Source organism: Manis javanica, chromosome 7, assembly GCF_040802235.1.
Source record: "Manis javanica isolate MJ-LG chromosome 7, MJ_LKY, whole genome shotgun sequence".
Lineage (NCBI taxonomy): Eukaryota > Metazoa > Chordata > Mammalia > Pholidota > Manidae > Manis > Manis javanica.
In genome coordinates, this window is record NC_133162.1 from 8751615 (window position 1) to 8768385 (window position 16771).

General features: G+C 50.9%; 1 protein-coding gene across 1 annotated transcript in view; it reads right to left on the reverse strand.

Annotated features, from left to right (window-relative positions):
* Nucleotides 1-2812: 2812 nt before the first annotated feature.
* HTRA1 (HtrA serine peptidase 1) overlaps nt 2813-16771 on the reverse strand; it is a 44542-nt gene continuing 30583 nt past the window's right edge. Inside the window, exons 4-9 of the mRNA XM_017659965.3 lie at nt 9999-10193; nt 9048-9080; nt 7645-7759; nt 6402-6459; nt 4816-4911; nt 2813-3532 (exon numbers count right to left, since the gene is read on the reverse strand). Coding sequence (XP_017515454.2) covers nt 3364-3532; nt 4816-4911; nt 6402-6459; nt 7645-7759; nt 9048-9080; nt 9999-10193 — 666 coding nt within the window. The 3' untranslated portion in view covers nt 2813-3363. The remainder of the gene's footprint in view (nt 3533-4815; nt 4912-6401; nt 6460-7644; nt 7760-9047; nt 9081-9998; nt 10194-16771) is intronic.

The window sequence follows — 16771 nt, forward strand, 5'->3', positions numbered from 1 at the left end:
GAGTCCGTGATGCAGAAGGGAGCCATAGCTGACCCACCAGCCAGAGGCATGATGGGACCGTGGAGGGGTGCGAAAGGGTCAGGAGGAACCACAAGCTGTGTAGGGCACTGAGTCCAAAGGCCCCCGTGACTGCCTTCTAGAAATGGAGATGGAGGGACTGGCACAGAGATGGAGGGACCAGGAGTCTTGGTCCTGAGGAGGCAAAAATGGGCTGGTGGCACAGGCCAGGGGCTCAGAACTCCTGGGTTTAAGTCACAGCTCCCCACCTCCCCACTTATTAGCGCTGTGACTTGAGAAAGATGCTTAATTTCAAAGCATCAATTTCTTCACCTGTCAGAGGGAATAGATATAGCATCCACCTCAGGGCTGATGTGAGAATTGAATCAGCTAATAAATGTAAAACTCTTAGCATTATCTGACATGCAGCAAGCACCCAACAAATGTTAGCTATTGTAATTCATTAAAGACTAAAACAATGGCAGGCTAGTAATGACAACAGTAGCAGCTGTATTTATCCAGTGGCATGCTGTCATCTTGGTTAACCTCCACAACTCCAGCACAAGGCTGATATTATCATTATTCCCCATTTTACTGAGGTGGAAACTGAGGCTCAAAGACATTAACATTTATGTCATTAATATAGTGCTTCCCATGTGCTGTGTATTAACTCATTTAATCTCCACAACAGTCATAGGAAGTGGGTACTATTTTTACCCCTACATTATAGATGGGGAAACAGCACAGAGTGGCTAAGTAATTTGCTCAAAGGTCACACAGCCAGGAAGAAATAGGTGGTAGATTTGAACCCATCCATTTAGCTCCAAAAGCCATGCTCTTTCAACTCAACCCTGCCTCCCAGGCTTGAAAGCTAATTCATATTGCAAAAAACTCCATTACAGCCCAAAACAAGAAGAAGAAACAACTATCCTGAGATACTGGCGTACCTCAGAAACACTGCGGTCTGGGCCCAGACCACTGTGATAAAGCAGCTGCTGCAAGAAAGCAAGTCCAATGAATTTTTGGTTCTGCAGTGCCTGTGAAAGTTATTTTTCCACCAGTCTACTTGGTGTATGATGGCATTATGTCTAAAAACAGGTACATACCTTAAGTTAAAAATACTTTACTGCTAAAAACTGCTAACCATTATCTGAGCTTTCAGTGAGTCATAGCTGCTGATTATAGATCATTGTGACAAACACAATAATGAAAAAGTTTGAAATAGTGAATTACCAAAATGTGACACAGAGACAGAAAGTGAGCAACTGCAAGTACCTAGACTCACTCAGTGCAGGGGCGCCGCAGACCTTCAGCTTGTAAAAAACACAGTATCTGCGAAGTGCAAAAAAGCACAGCGTAATAAACAAGGTCTGCCTGTAATGTACCCACAGGTGCCAAACTGCCATTCATGTGGCCTTGTATGTGACCACAAATGCAGACAAAACTCCAGCCCCACCCAGAAGTCCTGTGGACCTTCAGGATGCTGCTTAGTGTTTACGGAGGATTCAGTCTGCCTGTCTCCAGGCCGATTCCTTCCAGCAGAAACATCTGTGATTCTCGAGTGGCTGACAAGTTGAAGACAGATGGGCTCGGGCCCGGGCTGCTCCAACCTCACTGCCACCCAGCACATCCTTCCCACCTGTGGGAGCACCCCCACCCAGGGACCACCCGGATGAGCAGGCCCGCAGGCAAAACCTCTGAGGAGAACCCCTGGAGCCACACGCCATTCTCTGGGTCATCCCCTGTCATGGAGAAGGAAGGAATGCAAAACCTACCCCAGGAGTGAAAGGACTGACTGGCTCCTTCCTGACTCCCCAAGGCCACCTAAGCAGAAAACAAAGGGATGTGCCAGGGTTGGAAAGGACCACATGCCACTCAGCTACCTGGTGTCACTACTGATAAGGGCCCTGCTCAATTGGATCACTGCTACATTTAAAACTTCCACAGTCTCTTCAGTTATGAATTGGACACTAGAGATCTATTGGATGAAGGAGGATTAAGCTCTCAGTCTAGAGAACTGACCTCCATCCTGTCCAAGGTCCCCCTTTTGAGTGCTGACGATCAGAAAGCCTTTTACCCTCTGCTCTTGGTGTGAACAGCCTCCTCCCTGATATGTGCCTCCAATGGGGACTCAGTCCTATGCTAACTTCCAATCTAAAATTTTGCAACAGTTTGCTTGGGTCCAGCCTCCCCAACTCTGGGAAGCTTTCATGGAGACAGAAGTGCCTACAGCTGCTTAAGGCTGCACCTATTAAGGGATATGTCGAGGGAAGCCTTGATCTAAACCCCCCAAGACATAAGGCCTAGATTTTTCAGAGCCCAGGATGATTGGAGTCAGCTTCAGCCTGTGCTTTCTGGGGACTTGGGACAGGGTAGGTCTTGGGTCATGTCCTGGTTTCCTGAATTGTCTCCCTTTCAGAAAGAGACATGGTTTCTCAACTGAAGTTCTGGAAATGGACAGCCCGGGTCCACCCTGCTTTGCACTGACCCCTCTACACTTAGCACCACACCCAGCACACAGCAGAGGCCCAGAAAGTCTTTGCTGACTGACTGCATGACGTATGGGATCAACAGACTCTTTTCAGTTTGAAAAGCTCCAGATGCAAATGCAACTCTCCCCAAATCCTATTTTATTAAGCTGAGTGGCCAAGCACAGTTGTTAATAACACTGGTAAACTCCACAGGATGATTTTGAGATAACTGGTAGGACTTCGGGCTCAACCCTTCGTGGACGATGTGGTTTAATGAGGGGCCCATTGACATAATCATTTCAAGAGACTGTTCCCAGGAAAGGACAAGAAGCGTGCCCGAAAGCTAAGTATGAAGAAGTATTTTAATAGCTCAGACTCAAAGTCACTGTGCTCCCTGTTCTGAGGAGATTCTTAAAAGAGGCAATTTGGGCCATTTTGGAAGCCAGCGTTCGCCTGCCTGTGGTCTCCACCATCAGCCTCCTCTGGGCCCAGACTTGGAGGGAGGCATAAACACACCTGGCACCACACTGGCTCCCACGGGGCCTTCCTCTGACCTATGCTTTACATCAACTGCCTTAGTTGGACTAAGATGACAACTTGGTTAAGGGAGGAGACAAGTGTTGACTGTCTAAGCAGGAACAGTCCAAGCTGGCAAGAAAAAGCACGCGCTGCATACATAGGATACAGAAGGGCAAGCTTCCGTCTGCAGATCTACAACATTACATTTGTTTGGTCTGCACACTATCAAGAGGGATTCTGTTGGCCAGGGTGTTTCTGTTCAACAAGCAACCTGGTGGTTGAGTTTCGGGTGTCCTTTGCCACCAGCCCAGAGTCACCGTGCTTCGTCCACTGGAGAGTCTTTGAGGGAAACATGAAGGCCAGCTCATGCCTCTGCCTACGGGTCAATTTCTTCAGGAATCACCGTGATCATAATGTCCTCATTGCCCCTGCGGATAACCATGTTCAGGGTGCTTTCCTTTTTAATGACGTCACTGACGTCATTGGCAGAGACCACCGACTGTCCATTGATGCTGATTATGACATCATTTTCCTTGAGCCCACCACTGCAACACAAAGAGAAACACCATGGTAACGGTTCCGTTCCTCTGGCTAACTGCCATGAAAGGTGATCACTGTGTATTGAGAGAGGCACAATTTAGAACCTAAAAACCCAGAGCAGATTGGGCTTTCAACTAAGATGAAAACAGTTTAAACCAGCGACGGATGGCATTTATTTCCTTTTGAAATTTTTAGGCCAAATCTGCAATCGAGTCCATTGCAGAAATGCCTACAAGAAATACCTACCAGATCATGCAGAAATGTATGATCTTAGGACAGACTGACCTCAAAGGATGCAAGACAGCACCATACACTATTTACCATGTTATGATGACCTTGGACAGCTTGCTTGTAATGGATGTCACAACTCAGAGAGAAGTTCCTAAGGGAAGGGCAGACTGGGTCTCTGATGAGACATTTCCTTTTGTTATTGTTGCTATAACTTTAGCTCCCATGTGTGCATCAAATTGCTAATGGTCTAGCACAGGGGTCAGCAAACTTTTTTTGTGAAGAGCCAGATAGGAAATATTTCAGGCTTCACAAGCCATGTGGTCTCTGTTACAACAACTCAACTCTACCGTTCTGGTCCAAAAACCACTCTAGACAATAATAGGTAATCTACTGGGCATAGCTGTGCTCCAGGAAAGCTTTATTTATGTATGCTGAAATTTGAATTTCATATAATTTGGCCATAAAATGCTATTATTTCACATTTTTTTCAACCATTTAAAAATGAAAATTCTATTCTTAGTCTCTGGGTTGTGTTACAGCAGGTAGCAGGCCAGATCTGGGTCCACGGAACAGTGTGCCAGCCCTGGTCTAGCACTTCTCTCTGGACATTATGTCAATGCAGGAATCAAACCCCGACTATTGGTTAAGCTACTTCTTTTCACATTACTTTGCTGTCACCTAGGTTATTTTTCTAGAGGGGTGGACAGGTAACAGGCCTGACTGATAACAGGCATAATTAGAGAAGGCTTTGGGGTGAGATGCATCCCAAAATCCAGGATAGGACCACTGCCCAAGGTCTTACGAGACCCATAACAAGTCTGACATTGTTCTTCCATCTGGATGACCCCTCATGAAGTGAGGTCTTTGGAAGACAGGAAAGATCCTTTTGTTCATGAGTCTGGAGCTGACCCAGGTGGGGAGTCTGGACCAGTAGGATGGACCTTTTGTCAGGGATCCTCACAATCACCTAAGCCCATGTGAAAAGAGCATGCCCCCCACTCCACTGCACCCAGGAACCCCCGGGACATCAGGCAAAGGGCAAGTCCTCCTAACTCACGCTTCTGCTGGGGTGTCAGGAATCACTTCAATGATATACGCTCCTGAAAGCACATCTGGGAAGTCTCGGTGGCGGTCCTTCAGCTCTTTGGCTTTGCTGCTCAGGAGAAAATATACTTGTGTTAACCTTACATAACCGGGGACGTCCTCTGCTGAGACCCAACCAGCTTCTCCTCCTGTCCCTGATTCTAACTTTAAATTCCTCCAGGAGTTTTGATTCCCTTTAAATGGCCCGCCCACTAGAGTCAAAGATTTGTTGGCTGACAGGCAGGGAAGTGCTATGTCATTATAAGTATTAACTTTGCTTATTATTTAATAGTAGTTCTAGTAGCTTAAGGAGCCATTCCAGTAGAGCCATCGGCCTGGTTTGGAGCCCCGGCTCTGCTACTTTTTCAAATGTGACTGTGGGCAGTTGCTTACCCTCTCCGAGCCTAGTTTTGTCACCTAGAGAATAGGGGGGCAATGACGATACTCTGTGACATGGGTTCTTGTGAAGATTCTATGAGATCATCTAAGTCCAGCACCTGGCCCTGTGCCTGGTGCACAGCAAGCACAGGACTCATAGTGGCTAGTGTCACTGTGACCAGTGACCATTGCCACCAGCCACTGATCCAAGCCTTGACAGCCTTTAAGACGCTCAGTCCTCACCACACATCAAAATGCCTGCCCTGCTATCCTCATCCTGGAGAGGAGGAAACTGAGGCACTCAGAGGTCACGTCCTTCCCAAGGTCCAAGCCAGGAAGTAGCAGAGCTGGGATGAGAACCCAGGAGGCCAGACCTCAGGGCCTGTGTTCTCTCCCCACACCTCCGTCTCCCCCAGTTCCCAGGCAAATAACTGGTGTACATTTTAGTCTCGGCAAATCAGCCCATATTCTGAGTGCTAGGAAACATACCACCATTCCTAAGGTGTATCGAAACTGTAGTAATGCATTCACCATTAATTAATAGTTAATTAATTATACTAATTAAAGTGTAAATACCTGTATTGATGTGCCCTGCTCGTTGCCTACTTCACGTACAACAGCTTCAACCATGCTCTTAGTTACCAGGACTTGTGATTACCCAGACTTTTTCATCAAGCCAAACACCACTATGTTATGAGCCTGGCAGCCACATGGCACAACTTCCATGAGCTCCGGGGAAAACACGCCCACGGGTCAGGCCGGCCCACCCGGCATTCCAGGGGCCACAGCCCATGCCCTGCAGAGCCTGGAAAGGCAGGCGCCCCGGGGCTGAGGGCGGTGCTCGGGGCACTCCCCCACTGTGGGTTCCAACAGGAGAGGGGCTGAAAGGAAGGCAGGAGGGAGAGTGACTGACCCGCCCTACGGTTCAGGCCTGCCATCAAAGAGGCAGGAAGAATCTTCTAGAAGGAAGACCTGCTCAGAACACAAAAAAAATGGAGGATAAAACAAGAGGAAGCCAGGGCTAACGGCCCCTCCTCTCTCTCCTAATGTTACTTAATTTTAACCAGAAACTGAGATGTCTTAACGCAGCGTAAGGTTTCTTTTTGGGGTGGCGGTGCCAGCTTTCTGAAGTTCAGGTTTATTTAAATGTAAAACTTAGACACAGACGTCCCGCTTACCCACCTGGATGTGAGCGACATCATCCGAATGCCGATGTACTTCTTCTTGGTGATGGCTTTGCCTGGTATGACAGCAAAAGGGCAACGGAAGGTCAGGCAGTTGACAGCAGTGCCGGGGACACCAGAAGTCACGAGGTTCAAGTCCCCATTTCAATGTAAAGTCAGGGTCATAGGAGATATGCTGAAGTTGTGTTTCAAATCCTGGTTTGGACCCCTATGCGCCATGAGACCAGGAGGAAGGCCTGTCATTTTGGTTAATGGCCAAAAATCTAGGAATGGTCCTTGATTCCTCCCTGCCTCATCCTGACACCCAATGAGGTTTCTATCCCCCCAGGAATCCAGAATGTGACCCCTTTGCCCCACCCCTCCAGCAGAGCCTCCTCCCCACTCTGAGGGTCCTTTCAAAGATCGTGGACTCCCCTGTTCCCAGTGCAGCTGAAATGCAACCCAGGCCCCTCACCATGGCCTGCTGGGACCCTGACTCGCCTCCTTCCACACCCATGTGTAACTCGGCATGTTCTCTGCACTCCAGCCCCAGGGCCTGGTCCAGGGTCCTGGGCTCCCACCTGTGACCAGAGCGGAGGCCTTGAATCCACCCGCCTCTCTGCTCTCCACTCCCACACCCCTGCCTGCTGGCTCCTTCTCCTTCAGGCCTTGCCCTGGGAGACATTTCCTGGTCCTACTGCCCCCACTAGCTGCCCCTCCCCTTGACCCCTAGCCCAGCACTCTTGCTTCATGTCCTGGGAAGCACCTGCTGTTTCCTGAAATGTTATCTCTTTGTTTACTGTCATCCTTACCCACCTCAAGGAGACTATAAACATCACACCTACAAGGGATGCTGTTGAGGATGGAACCTGCCCCCAAACAGATGGGTGAATAAGCATTTGTAAAATGAATGATCTCCCTGAATCTCAATTTTCTCATCAGTAAAATGGGATTAGTAATTCCCGCCTGATAGGGTAAAGGAATTTAATAAAGTGAAATGATGCACAGAAATCACCTAGGGGGTGTGCCTGGAATATTTTAGATTAAACTGTATGAAATGTTCACCAACACAGGTCAAAAAATGGTCAAACATCTGTAACCTCCTATCAGGGGCCTACTAACATGCGTTCCGTTTCCCTCCTTGATAGGAGAGGCTTTGCTGATCTTCAGGTGTGGTGTTTTTCTCTGGCCCCAAGTCGCACAGGAGCAGCCAGGCCCCGGGCCTGAATCTCCTGGCCTCAGCAGCCTGGGCCCTGCCTTACCTTTGGCTTGTCGGTCATGGGACTCAGTTAGGAACTTTTTAATCTTATCAGATGGGATTGCAAAGGAGATTCCCGCTGTCACTTTCAAGGTATTAATGCCAATCACTTCACCGTCCTGAAAAGCAAGATGGAAATGAATGACTGAATCCATGAAGGCTTACCTAAGGATTCACACGCATCAAAAGGAAATGGAGAATGTGCATGAAAGACGTGTTTGTGCTTCATCTGAAATGAGTGGGTGGGGGAGCTGGAGGGAGGGGCTCGAGCCTAGGGGGACCATCATCGCTTGGGCTGAGTAAGGTCCTGCTCCGCAATGGAACACATGACAGGGAGCTTTAAGATGTACATGTATGCACTCCTTTCCCAGGAATGTTTCCAGAACCTCTGAGTCCGTTAGGCGGCTGTCTACACCCTCCCGCTTCTCCCATTTCCAACGATATTAAGACTCCTCTGCTGACATCTGGGAGCTTTAAGACCCGCATGCTTCATCTCTAGGGAAATGCAGTCCCATCTCAGACAGCAGCCGGAGCGGGGCTGCAGGGGGCAGTGGGAACACAGACACCCCTCGTTTCCGCTGCTTGTCCCAGACTGGCTTTAAATCACAGAGGAAGCCAGTCGACAGGGTATGCTTCCAGTCAAGATAAATTCACAGTTCAGTGAACGCCACTCAACGGGAAACGTTCCTCCCGCCATTCAGCCATTATTCTCAAAACTATTGTCGAGTGGTTTGTTCAGCCTGGCCTTAGAAGGGAAAACTGTCAAGAAAGTATAAATCACTCTTCGCCCACTTGCTGCGGCACTGGGAGTTCAGTCCCCACTCCGAGGGACTATGCAGCGGGCCCTGTTCTCCTGGGCCTTGCTAACGCTAGCCTCCATTTCATCCCCTGCACATGAGAGGTGAGCTGGTTGACCCCTGGGCTGCATGCTTGCTGACAGTCGGGTTCTCGGGCTCCCCCTCTCATGCTTTTGTATTTAAATATGGACGTCAGTTACATCTCTGTGAGCGGGGTAAGTCCTTATTCCAGCCAGGCCTTGAGGGAGGGCTTCTGGTCACCCAGAACCAAGGCTGTGGGAGGGCCAGGCCAGCTCCCTGGGCAGCCTGGAGGCTGCATTTGAAGGACATGCCTTTCTGTGACAGGTTGGAATTGCTCCTTTAGGGACTCCTGGATGGACATGAATTCCACTGCATTTACTGCTAACCTTGAAACACAGGCATGCGTCCTGGCATCCCAACCCTCAACTCCACACACCCTCCTCTGTGTAGGAAAGATGAGAAGGGTCGCTTGCAAGGGTACAGTATAAGCACAGAGTCCCCATTAAAAGAATTAGATAATGGGCTTTAGAAAGTACATGTTCTGCAAAGAAAAAAAAAAAGCATGCACATGCATTTGAGAAGAGCTTACCAGGTTTACTAACGGTCCTCCTGAGTTCCCATACTGAAATTAAGCAAAAATTTAAAAGTTATGAGTTTGTGTCACTACACAGTCCTATCAAGCTACTTCCCTGCCTTGCAGGTTCCTGATACAGGTTCTTGCCTGAGTTTTGTGTCTGTCAACTTAATATTTTGCTCAAAAATAAGAACCTTAACAATTTTCAGAAACATTTTAGATATGCTTTAAATGGAAACTTTTTCTTTTGTCCAAAGCCCAGAGGCCAACTACGAATTCCCTAAAACACCCAACCCAGCTTCCTTCTCTTGGCAGGAGGTTGGCACCCACTTGCTCCAGAGTCACAGCATCTCAGATCTATACAGCAGATCCCTCGGCTGCGGGGGCTGGAAAGCCACGCCGTGTGCTCTATTTCCATTACTTCATGCAGATCACAAGCCAGTTTGGGAATAAAACCTATCAGAGGCAGTGAGTGCACAAACCTCACTGTTCCTTATTTATTAAGCAGATGTAGGGAGGAAAAAAATACATTGCTTTATAGAAACACCAATCCTATAGGGAGACAGCTGAGTGGAAAAACGTGATTTTAAAAAGATCCATTTACGAGATTTTGTGGTGCAAGATCTGGCCTCCTTAGACACGGAGTGCTAATGCTCAGACTGTGCCCCAAAGCAGAGCCTACACCTCCTGGGGCTACAGGGCTGTGCCTGAGAGGGTGTCCCTTCTGCCACAGAGCTGCAAAATAACTCCCCTCAGGTGGTCTGGGGAGCTCCCCTGGGCTGCAGACCTTGGCAAATCTGAAGTCCCCATGGACTGCTAATGTGCTCAGGCAAGCCCTTGACCTCATCTCTTGAGGGGGTCAAAGGGAACTCCCTGGATAGCACCTGGGACACTGATTCCTCCCAAGTTCCTGAGCCTGACTTTCAGAACCTGCCCCGACCCGGGTGAGCGGCCGCCATGGCTCACGTTGATGATGGCGTCTGTCTGGATGTAGTCCATGTCTGAGTTCCGGAGCCCCAGCTCTTTGCCACCACGCTGGGTGGTGCTGACGATCCCGGTGGTGACTGTGTTTTGAAGGGAAAACGGGCTTCCGATGGCGACCACGAACTCCCCCGGCCGCAGCTCTGAGGAGCGGCCAAGCAGCAGGACAGGCAGCTTTCCCTGCAACCACAAGGTTGGCATTGCTGCAGGTGGTGAGCTGAACAGACTGGATAAAGGCACAGGGGTCATGGGCACCAGGCACTAGCAGGTCACTCCCATTCCCCAGGCCTTGAGGGAAACTGAGGTCAGGCCCAGCGTCCCTCCCTAGACCAAGGGCCCTGCTTCTCTCCCACCCGCTGTAACCAATGAGCGTGAAGCTGCACGTGTGGGAGGGTTTCTGGAGGTCATCTTGGTGTCTGTCCACATCTTGAAGCTATTAGCACAGACTTGTCTGAAAACGTGAGACTGAGACAGAGGGAGACACGTTTTGGATTTGGTGCAAGACTGCCTGGGGTGCTCTTAGAGAATAAAGCCCCCCAGAAGGATCCTGAGCCCACAGACCCTGGGGCAGAAGGGAAAGGGGGAATGTGCCCCCACTTACCATCCACCCAGGTTCTGGAGAGTCGGGAGCCCTGGGGGCCGGCACTGCACCGACTCAGCCAGATGTCTGCGCTGAGTATACGGCAGCTCTGCCGAGGGGCAGAGGTGGAGCCAAGACAACAAGGCACCCAGGGTGCCCAGATGCCAAGGCCCAAGAGGTGGGCTCCCTCCTTATCTGAAGAAGTTCCCCATCACCCACCTATGCTCCCATCACCCACCAGGGACCTAACTGACCCAACAAGCATGGTGCCCACGAAGGCCGGGCACAGCCAGGAGCCCCAAACACTCTTCCAACTAGAAAGGAATGAATTAAAGCCAGCTCGAGTCCGCAGGGCTGCAGAGGGCCGGGCTCCTGTCGGGGAAGCATGGGTCTCGCCCCTCTCTCCTCCCCCAGGCAAACTGCTGAGTTCCTTTCAGTTTTGTTCCCTTAGTCAAAAGGAGCAGCTGTGCCAAACAACGTGGAAGATGCCCAGAGAGCGAAGACCTAGCCCAGGCTTCATGCCAACCAAGTGCAGTCAAGAGTCCTCATGTGTGTCCATCTCAAAAAAGGAAGAAAGGGGGGCCAGGAGGGTGGGGCAGGTGAAAACCAGTGTTTCCTGTCAGGGATGGTACGGACCAAAGTGGATAAAGTCCATTGAACAGATAAAGAAACTGTGGCTCCAAATATCTGGTGACAAGAGTGAGAGACAGAGCAGGGATTTAAACGTGGTAACCCCAAAGCCAGACTGTCTCATCCACTGTACGGTGCCACAAAGACCCCTCCCACCCCAAATATGGGAGATGCAGCTCAGGAGATGCTGGGCCAGAACGTTCATGGAGGAGGAGGAAGAAGGAATGTTGCAAAAGGATCCAAGGCCTAAAATTGACGTTTGCACTGATGAGAAGGAAGGCCCCGTGGTTCGCAGACGCTGGCAGGCCCCTTACAGCACTGTGGGCAGGAGCACAAACCCTGGGCCGGGCTGCCTGAGTAGATCCTGGCCTAAGCTTACAGCCACTCGGGTCCTCAGTGTTTCCATCTGAAAAATGGGAAGAAAAGCCTATCTCACTGGTTAGTTGTGAGAATTAAGTGACAAGATCCAAACAGCTCTTTGAATGGCACCGAGCTCATGTTACGCATCATGTAAGTGGGACATGTAAGCAACAGATGTGTTGATTATTGTTATTAGTATTCAGGTCCATGAAAATCCAGTGGAGGAAATCCTACCAACTAACAGCCCACAAGCTCATCTGTGTCACCTGGTTCTCCATGCAGGAGAGGCCGGTGGTGCAGTCTGCCCTGACAGTGACTTTTGCCCATGGGGTCACCTGGGCCCGAGTGCAGGGTGCTGCTCTGATGGAGGCAGATCTGCAGCCCAGCACTCCCTGAGCTCACGGGCATCCAGCGGCACGCCAGCAAGCTCAGCACAGCCTGTTTACCCTGGGCCTGAGCCAGTCACCCCTGCCAGGAATGACTTCATCCAACAGACGCAGTGGGGAGGCAAGCAGGAGTCAGGGCTGGTGACATGCACTCAGCAGCTGGGGTCACTGCTGCTCCTTCAGAGCCTGGGAACAGCCTTCAGGGTTGGGCTGGAGGGGCAGGAAGGGGACAGAGCAGCAAAGGCTCCTGGGGGGTCCTCCCTGCTGCCCAAGATAACAGTTGGTTTTCACCGACTTTAAGGCAAGAGATCAAGTTCAAACACAGAAAGGTGGGCCCAGCCCACATCAGCTCAGCCACAAACGGGGAACCACATGAGAAAGTTACGTGGCAGGACTCCCAGTGGAGATCTTAATTAGCATCTCTCCACTACCATCCCTGCCCCCCCACCTCCACTCCCTGGGAGGGGGGCCGGGCCCAGGCTCCCAGGCACCAGGAGGTTCTGAAGGTAAAGGGGCCTAAAGACAACACCCTGCCGAGCTCTTCTTTCCCAAGTCTGAGCTCAGGCCCGGAGGACTAGGGAAGGAGGCAAATGCCTCAGGGTGCAGAGCTGTGAGGACAGAGCAGAGACCCTGCGAGGGGAGGCGAATACCCAGCCACACTCACTGGGGAGGCCCGGGCCTCCTGGGGCCTCCAGCATGGTGAAGCCGCCCACACCAGGGGGACCATTTGGGCTTGGTCACGTGCACACCAGGGCTACAAGCCCAGAGTCTCCCCAAGAACCAAGAACAGGTCAGAGGAGGAAATCTGGGTCCATGTGGCCAGGTAGTCAAACCTGCACCAGGGGGCAACACCAAGTATCACCTTGTTTAAGTTTCTATTCACTCAAGCATCTCAGATTGTGACGGACAATCTTAAGACAGAAATGCGTAAATGGGCACACAGCAGATGGGAGCAGTTATGACCGGAAGCCTGAAGTGATGAACCTTTCCCCTCTCAGAAGGCAAGTACTTTCATGACCACCTTGGGAGCCAGGGCAGGTTGCCCCACGTTTTATGATGTGTGGAAACTGAGGCGCAGAGATGGAGTGGCTTCTCACACCTAATGAAGAGCAGCCTGGCGAGCGAAGAGAACAGGCTTCCCAACAACTCCTAGTGTGTGTTAACCTGGAATTCTAATGTAGGCAGAAATCTTTGCAAGGCAGTGATACGGAGCAGTGAGGTGGGCCAGGCAAGATTTACTGCTCTCCGCAAATTCCAGATGCGTTTTGGGGGCTATTTGGCCCCTACTCACCACAGGTGCTGCTGGCCTCGCAAGTATCAGGCTCTTCAATCTGTTCCAAATCCAAGCAGGGCTCATCTCAGCCTCCATCCTCACCTCGGGTCTGTCTGCTCAGGGCAACTATACCTCTGCTGGCCAGCTTTCTACTCAGTAATTTAGCATCTTATTCCATAGCTGTCTAGACACAGGCTCCATAGGGGAGCTTGGGGGAGATGAAATGCAGATACGGCTGGAAGCACAAAGCCATGCTTGGGCCTTGACCTACAAATGGGAGACACCAGGTCCTGGCTTAATCCTGTGCTCTCCCCACAGGCCGTTTCCACGCCACCCACATCAAAGCCGTCTCAAGGCTCCTGGACATAGACGCTCTGTCTGAGTCTCCCTTAGAGGCAGCACCAGCCACAGGCCATCTTGGAGATGCCAGTCCCTCTCCTAGCAGCCACTTCCCACACCTCACCATCTGGTGGGAGCCTGGCAGCACGTCTATGAAGTAAAGGCACAGACATCCATCCTCCACCTGGCAGGTGGGAAGGGCAAGGGGGCGAGGAGGCAGAACCGGGCATATGGTTCCTCAAGTTCAATTCACCAACCATTCGGGATGAACATGCAGGGCGGTGCGGGCACCAAAGCAGTAGCGAGGCTGAGAGCTCGTAGCACAGAAGCAGGGCTCTGAGGCTCCGAGTCGGAGAACCCACAGCACGCTCAGCCCAAGTCCTTCTGGGATCAAGGACATTGGAAGAAGGTGAGTCCAAGGCACTGCCAGTGCTCGAGTTCACTTTCGTGCTCACAGGAAGGAGGGAAGCCAGCAGAAAGGAGGAGAGGCGAAGTGGAAACGCACACCCGCCCACAGCCTGCAAGTGACTCACTCCCTAAGGCTAAATGAATGGCATCCTCACAACAGAGTCAATGAGGGCGACTCTAGGACGGGGTGAATCCCTCTAACCCCTGGGTTGTCAGCCCACTGCCACCCAAGGTGATGGGAAACAGCCTGGGTGAGGCTGTCAGAAGTCCTGGGTGTGCACTCCAGACTTACCATATCTGTGTTAAATGGTTAAATACCAGCTGCAGGCAGGACACTCATTGTGTGGTAGACATAACGCTAAAAGTTGGAAGAGGCTGGTAATGGCATGATTAAAGAAGGCGCTTACCATTCATTTAGATTATGACAAGCAAGTAACAACCAGCTGGCTGGGTAGCTCTGTTCCCAAGAAACACCGTGGACATGAAGAGAGAGCTGCTCAACCAGCAGTCGCTCAGCTGTGGGAATGCTGGTTCCCTGGTGAGTGGACAGTGCTCACCATCTAGAAAGGACCTCCTGCTCTCCAGGCACAGCGAACGAACGCAAAGATCAATGAAGTCCTCCTGTACCCTCCAGGCTTGCAGTCTGATAGGTGGAGAGTCACACAGCAGTAAAAGAGACAAAAACCCCAATCTCCATCACCGTGGGCAGCTTAGCCATTAGGGCTAAATAGAAATCAACACCAAAATGACTTGGGTGTATCAATTAGAGAGTTATTTTCTTCAAATAACAGAAAACCCAACTCAAAATGGAGTGAATATCCATCTGTTCAAAGGCAGGGTGGTGCGAGGGTTGATGACTTCAAAGGCTCCAGGGCATCGAGAGGCTCCTTCCTGTCTAGTTCCTTTAGCCTGATCTCACGATCACACAACGGCTACCACCAGTCCAGGCCCTTCAAGACAGGGTGATGCCCAGTGGGAGTAAAAGGGTCTTTTCTCCCCCGTGTGCCGTCAGAAGAGCAAACCACCCAGAGGAGCCCAGCATCTTCCCCTTGCAGGTCATCAGCCAGCATCCAGGAACAAGGCCATCCTCAGCCACCCTCTGGTGGGGGGAACGTGGCCCCTGTGACCACCTTAGCCGCCTCAGGGTTTGCCTGAGTTAGGAATGGGGTGGGTCAAGGTGGACTGAAAACAATCCCAGGGCTCTGCCAGCTGGGAGGAGGACAGCCATGAGAGTCTACAGGAGCTTGTGGGGAAATGGCTCATTTAGAGCAGCGATCTCAACACCTACAACGGTTGCAGAGGACTCTCATAAGCCTATGCTCTTCCCTGCAGGATTTGGTTGGGAGATGGGGGCGGGCACGAGGGGAAGTCTGCCCCCAAAGAAAGCAATGGTCACAAAATTTCCAGGGTGGTCAGTGCATGGTCCAAACAGAGCCTGGCCAGTGTAGACAAACTCCCCCATCGTGTGTATGCCCTACATGCCTCCTGCTCTGTCATTCCCTTGGCCTTCACAACCAGCCCCTCTGTGGGACATGGGACAGGCACTGTCCACTCACCAGGGAACCAGCATTCCCACAGCTGGTCCAGGTGGCGGCAGGACCAGGACTACAATCCTCCAGCCTCCAATCCCGGTGTTCTTCCCCCCAATCCCCTCTGCCCACTACCCAGACACCCACTGAGCAGGACCTTTCCACCAGGCAGACAAGAGCAGAGACAACACACAGCAGGGCAATGGGGGAGGCGGAGACTAGTCAGAATAGAGTCCGGCCAGAGGGAGCACCTCTGTGCGCCCTCAGGGTGAGGGCTGGGCCGCACTGCTTCTCCCTTGACGGAGCCTGCATTAGCCTCAGGCAAGCCAGGACAGGGCAGGGAGGCAGGCCTGTGCAGCACCCTGCAGGCTCTGGGTGGACTAGGGATAACTGCTGGATTTCTCCCAGGGAAGAAAAGCTGGGTCTCTGCTAAGACCCACAGGCTGATTGCCAGCTTTGAGATTATTGTCCAGCATCAACCAAGGGTGGTGCAGAAATGAAGACTTCAACAGAATGCGCGTGCGCGCACACACACGTATGCACAAACAATGCCACCTCGGCCTCCACAGATCCTGGGAGCACGCTGTCCCAGGCAGCAGGACATCTGGGTTAGGTCTGGGTTTTATATTAACTCACTCCATGCCCTTGAGCCACTTGATTGACTTCTCTGGGTCTTGGTTTTACCACTTGTTAAATAAGAGAATTGAGCCTGGTGATGTCCAAGGTCATCCCACCTCTGACAATTTAGAGCTCTTTCCAGAAGATCTCCAAAATCCAGATCTTTGGAAATCCAGAAGTTGATTTCCAAAAAACCTATTAGTGGACAATGGTTAAGTTGGTACTATCAAAAGGCACCAAAGTCCTTAATACATCTTTCATACAACTCTCCAATGGGGTCAGATGACTCCTGCAAACTCCTACAGTCGTAAGAGAAGAGGGCATTTCTAGAATTCTCCAGATGCTGGCTTAACCAATAATCATCTAGAAAGGACCCAAAAGCAATAGCCCATCAATATTTCAGCTTCAGGCAGACTGGGTTTTGCCTAACAGATTTTGAGCACTCACTTCATTGCAACCTCATTCCCTGAAGCTTGGCGAGAAGGGCAATAAAATGAAGCAATAAAATAAAGGAAAAACTGGCAACTTTTTTTTTGAACTTTATATGGCATGTCAACTCCTTCATTCTCTTCCTTGAAAAGCAGAAAGTGCTCCTGTTACAAAAATATTTTTGTTGCTGAATCTGCAGAAGTCAC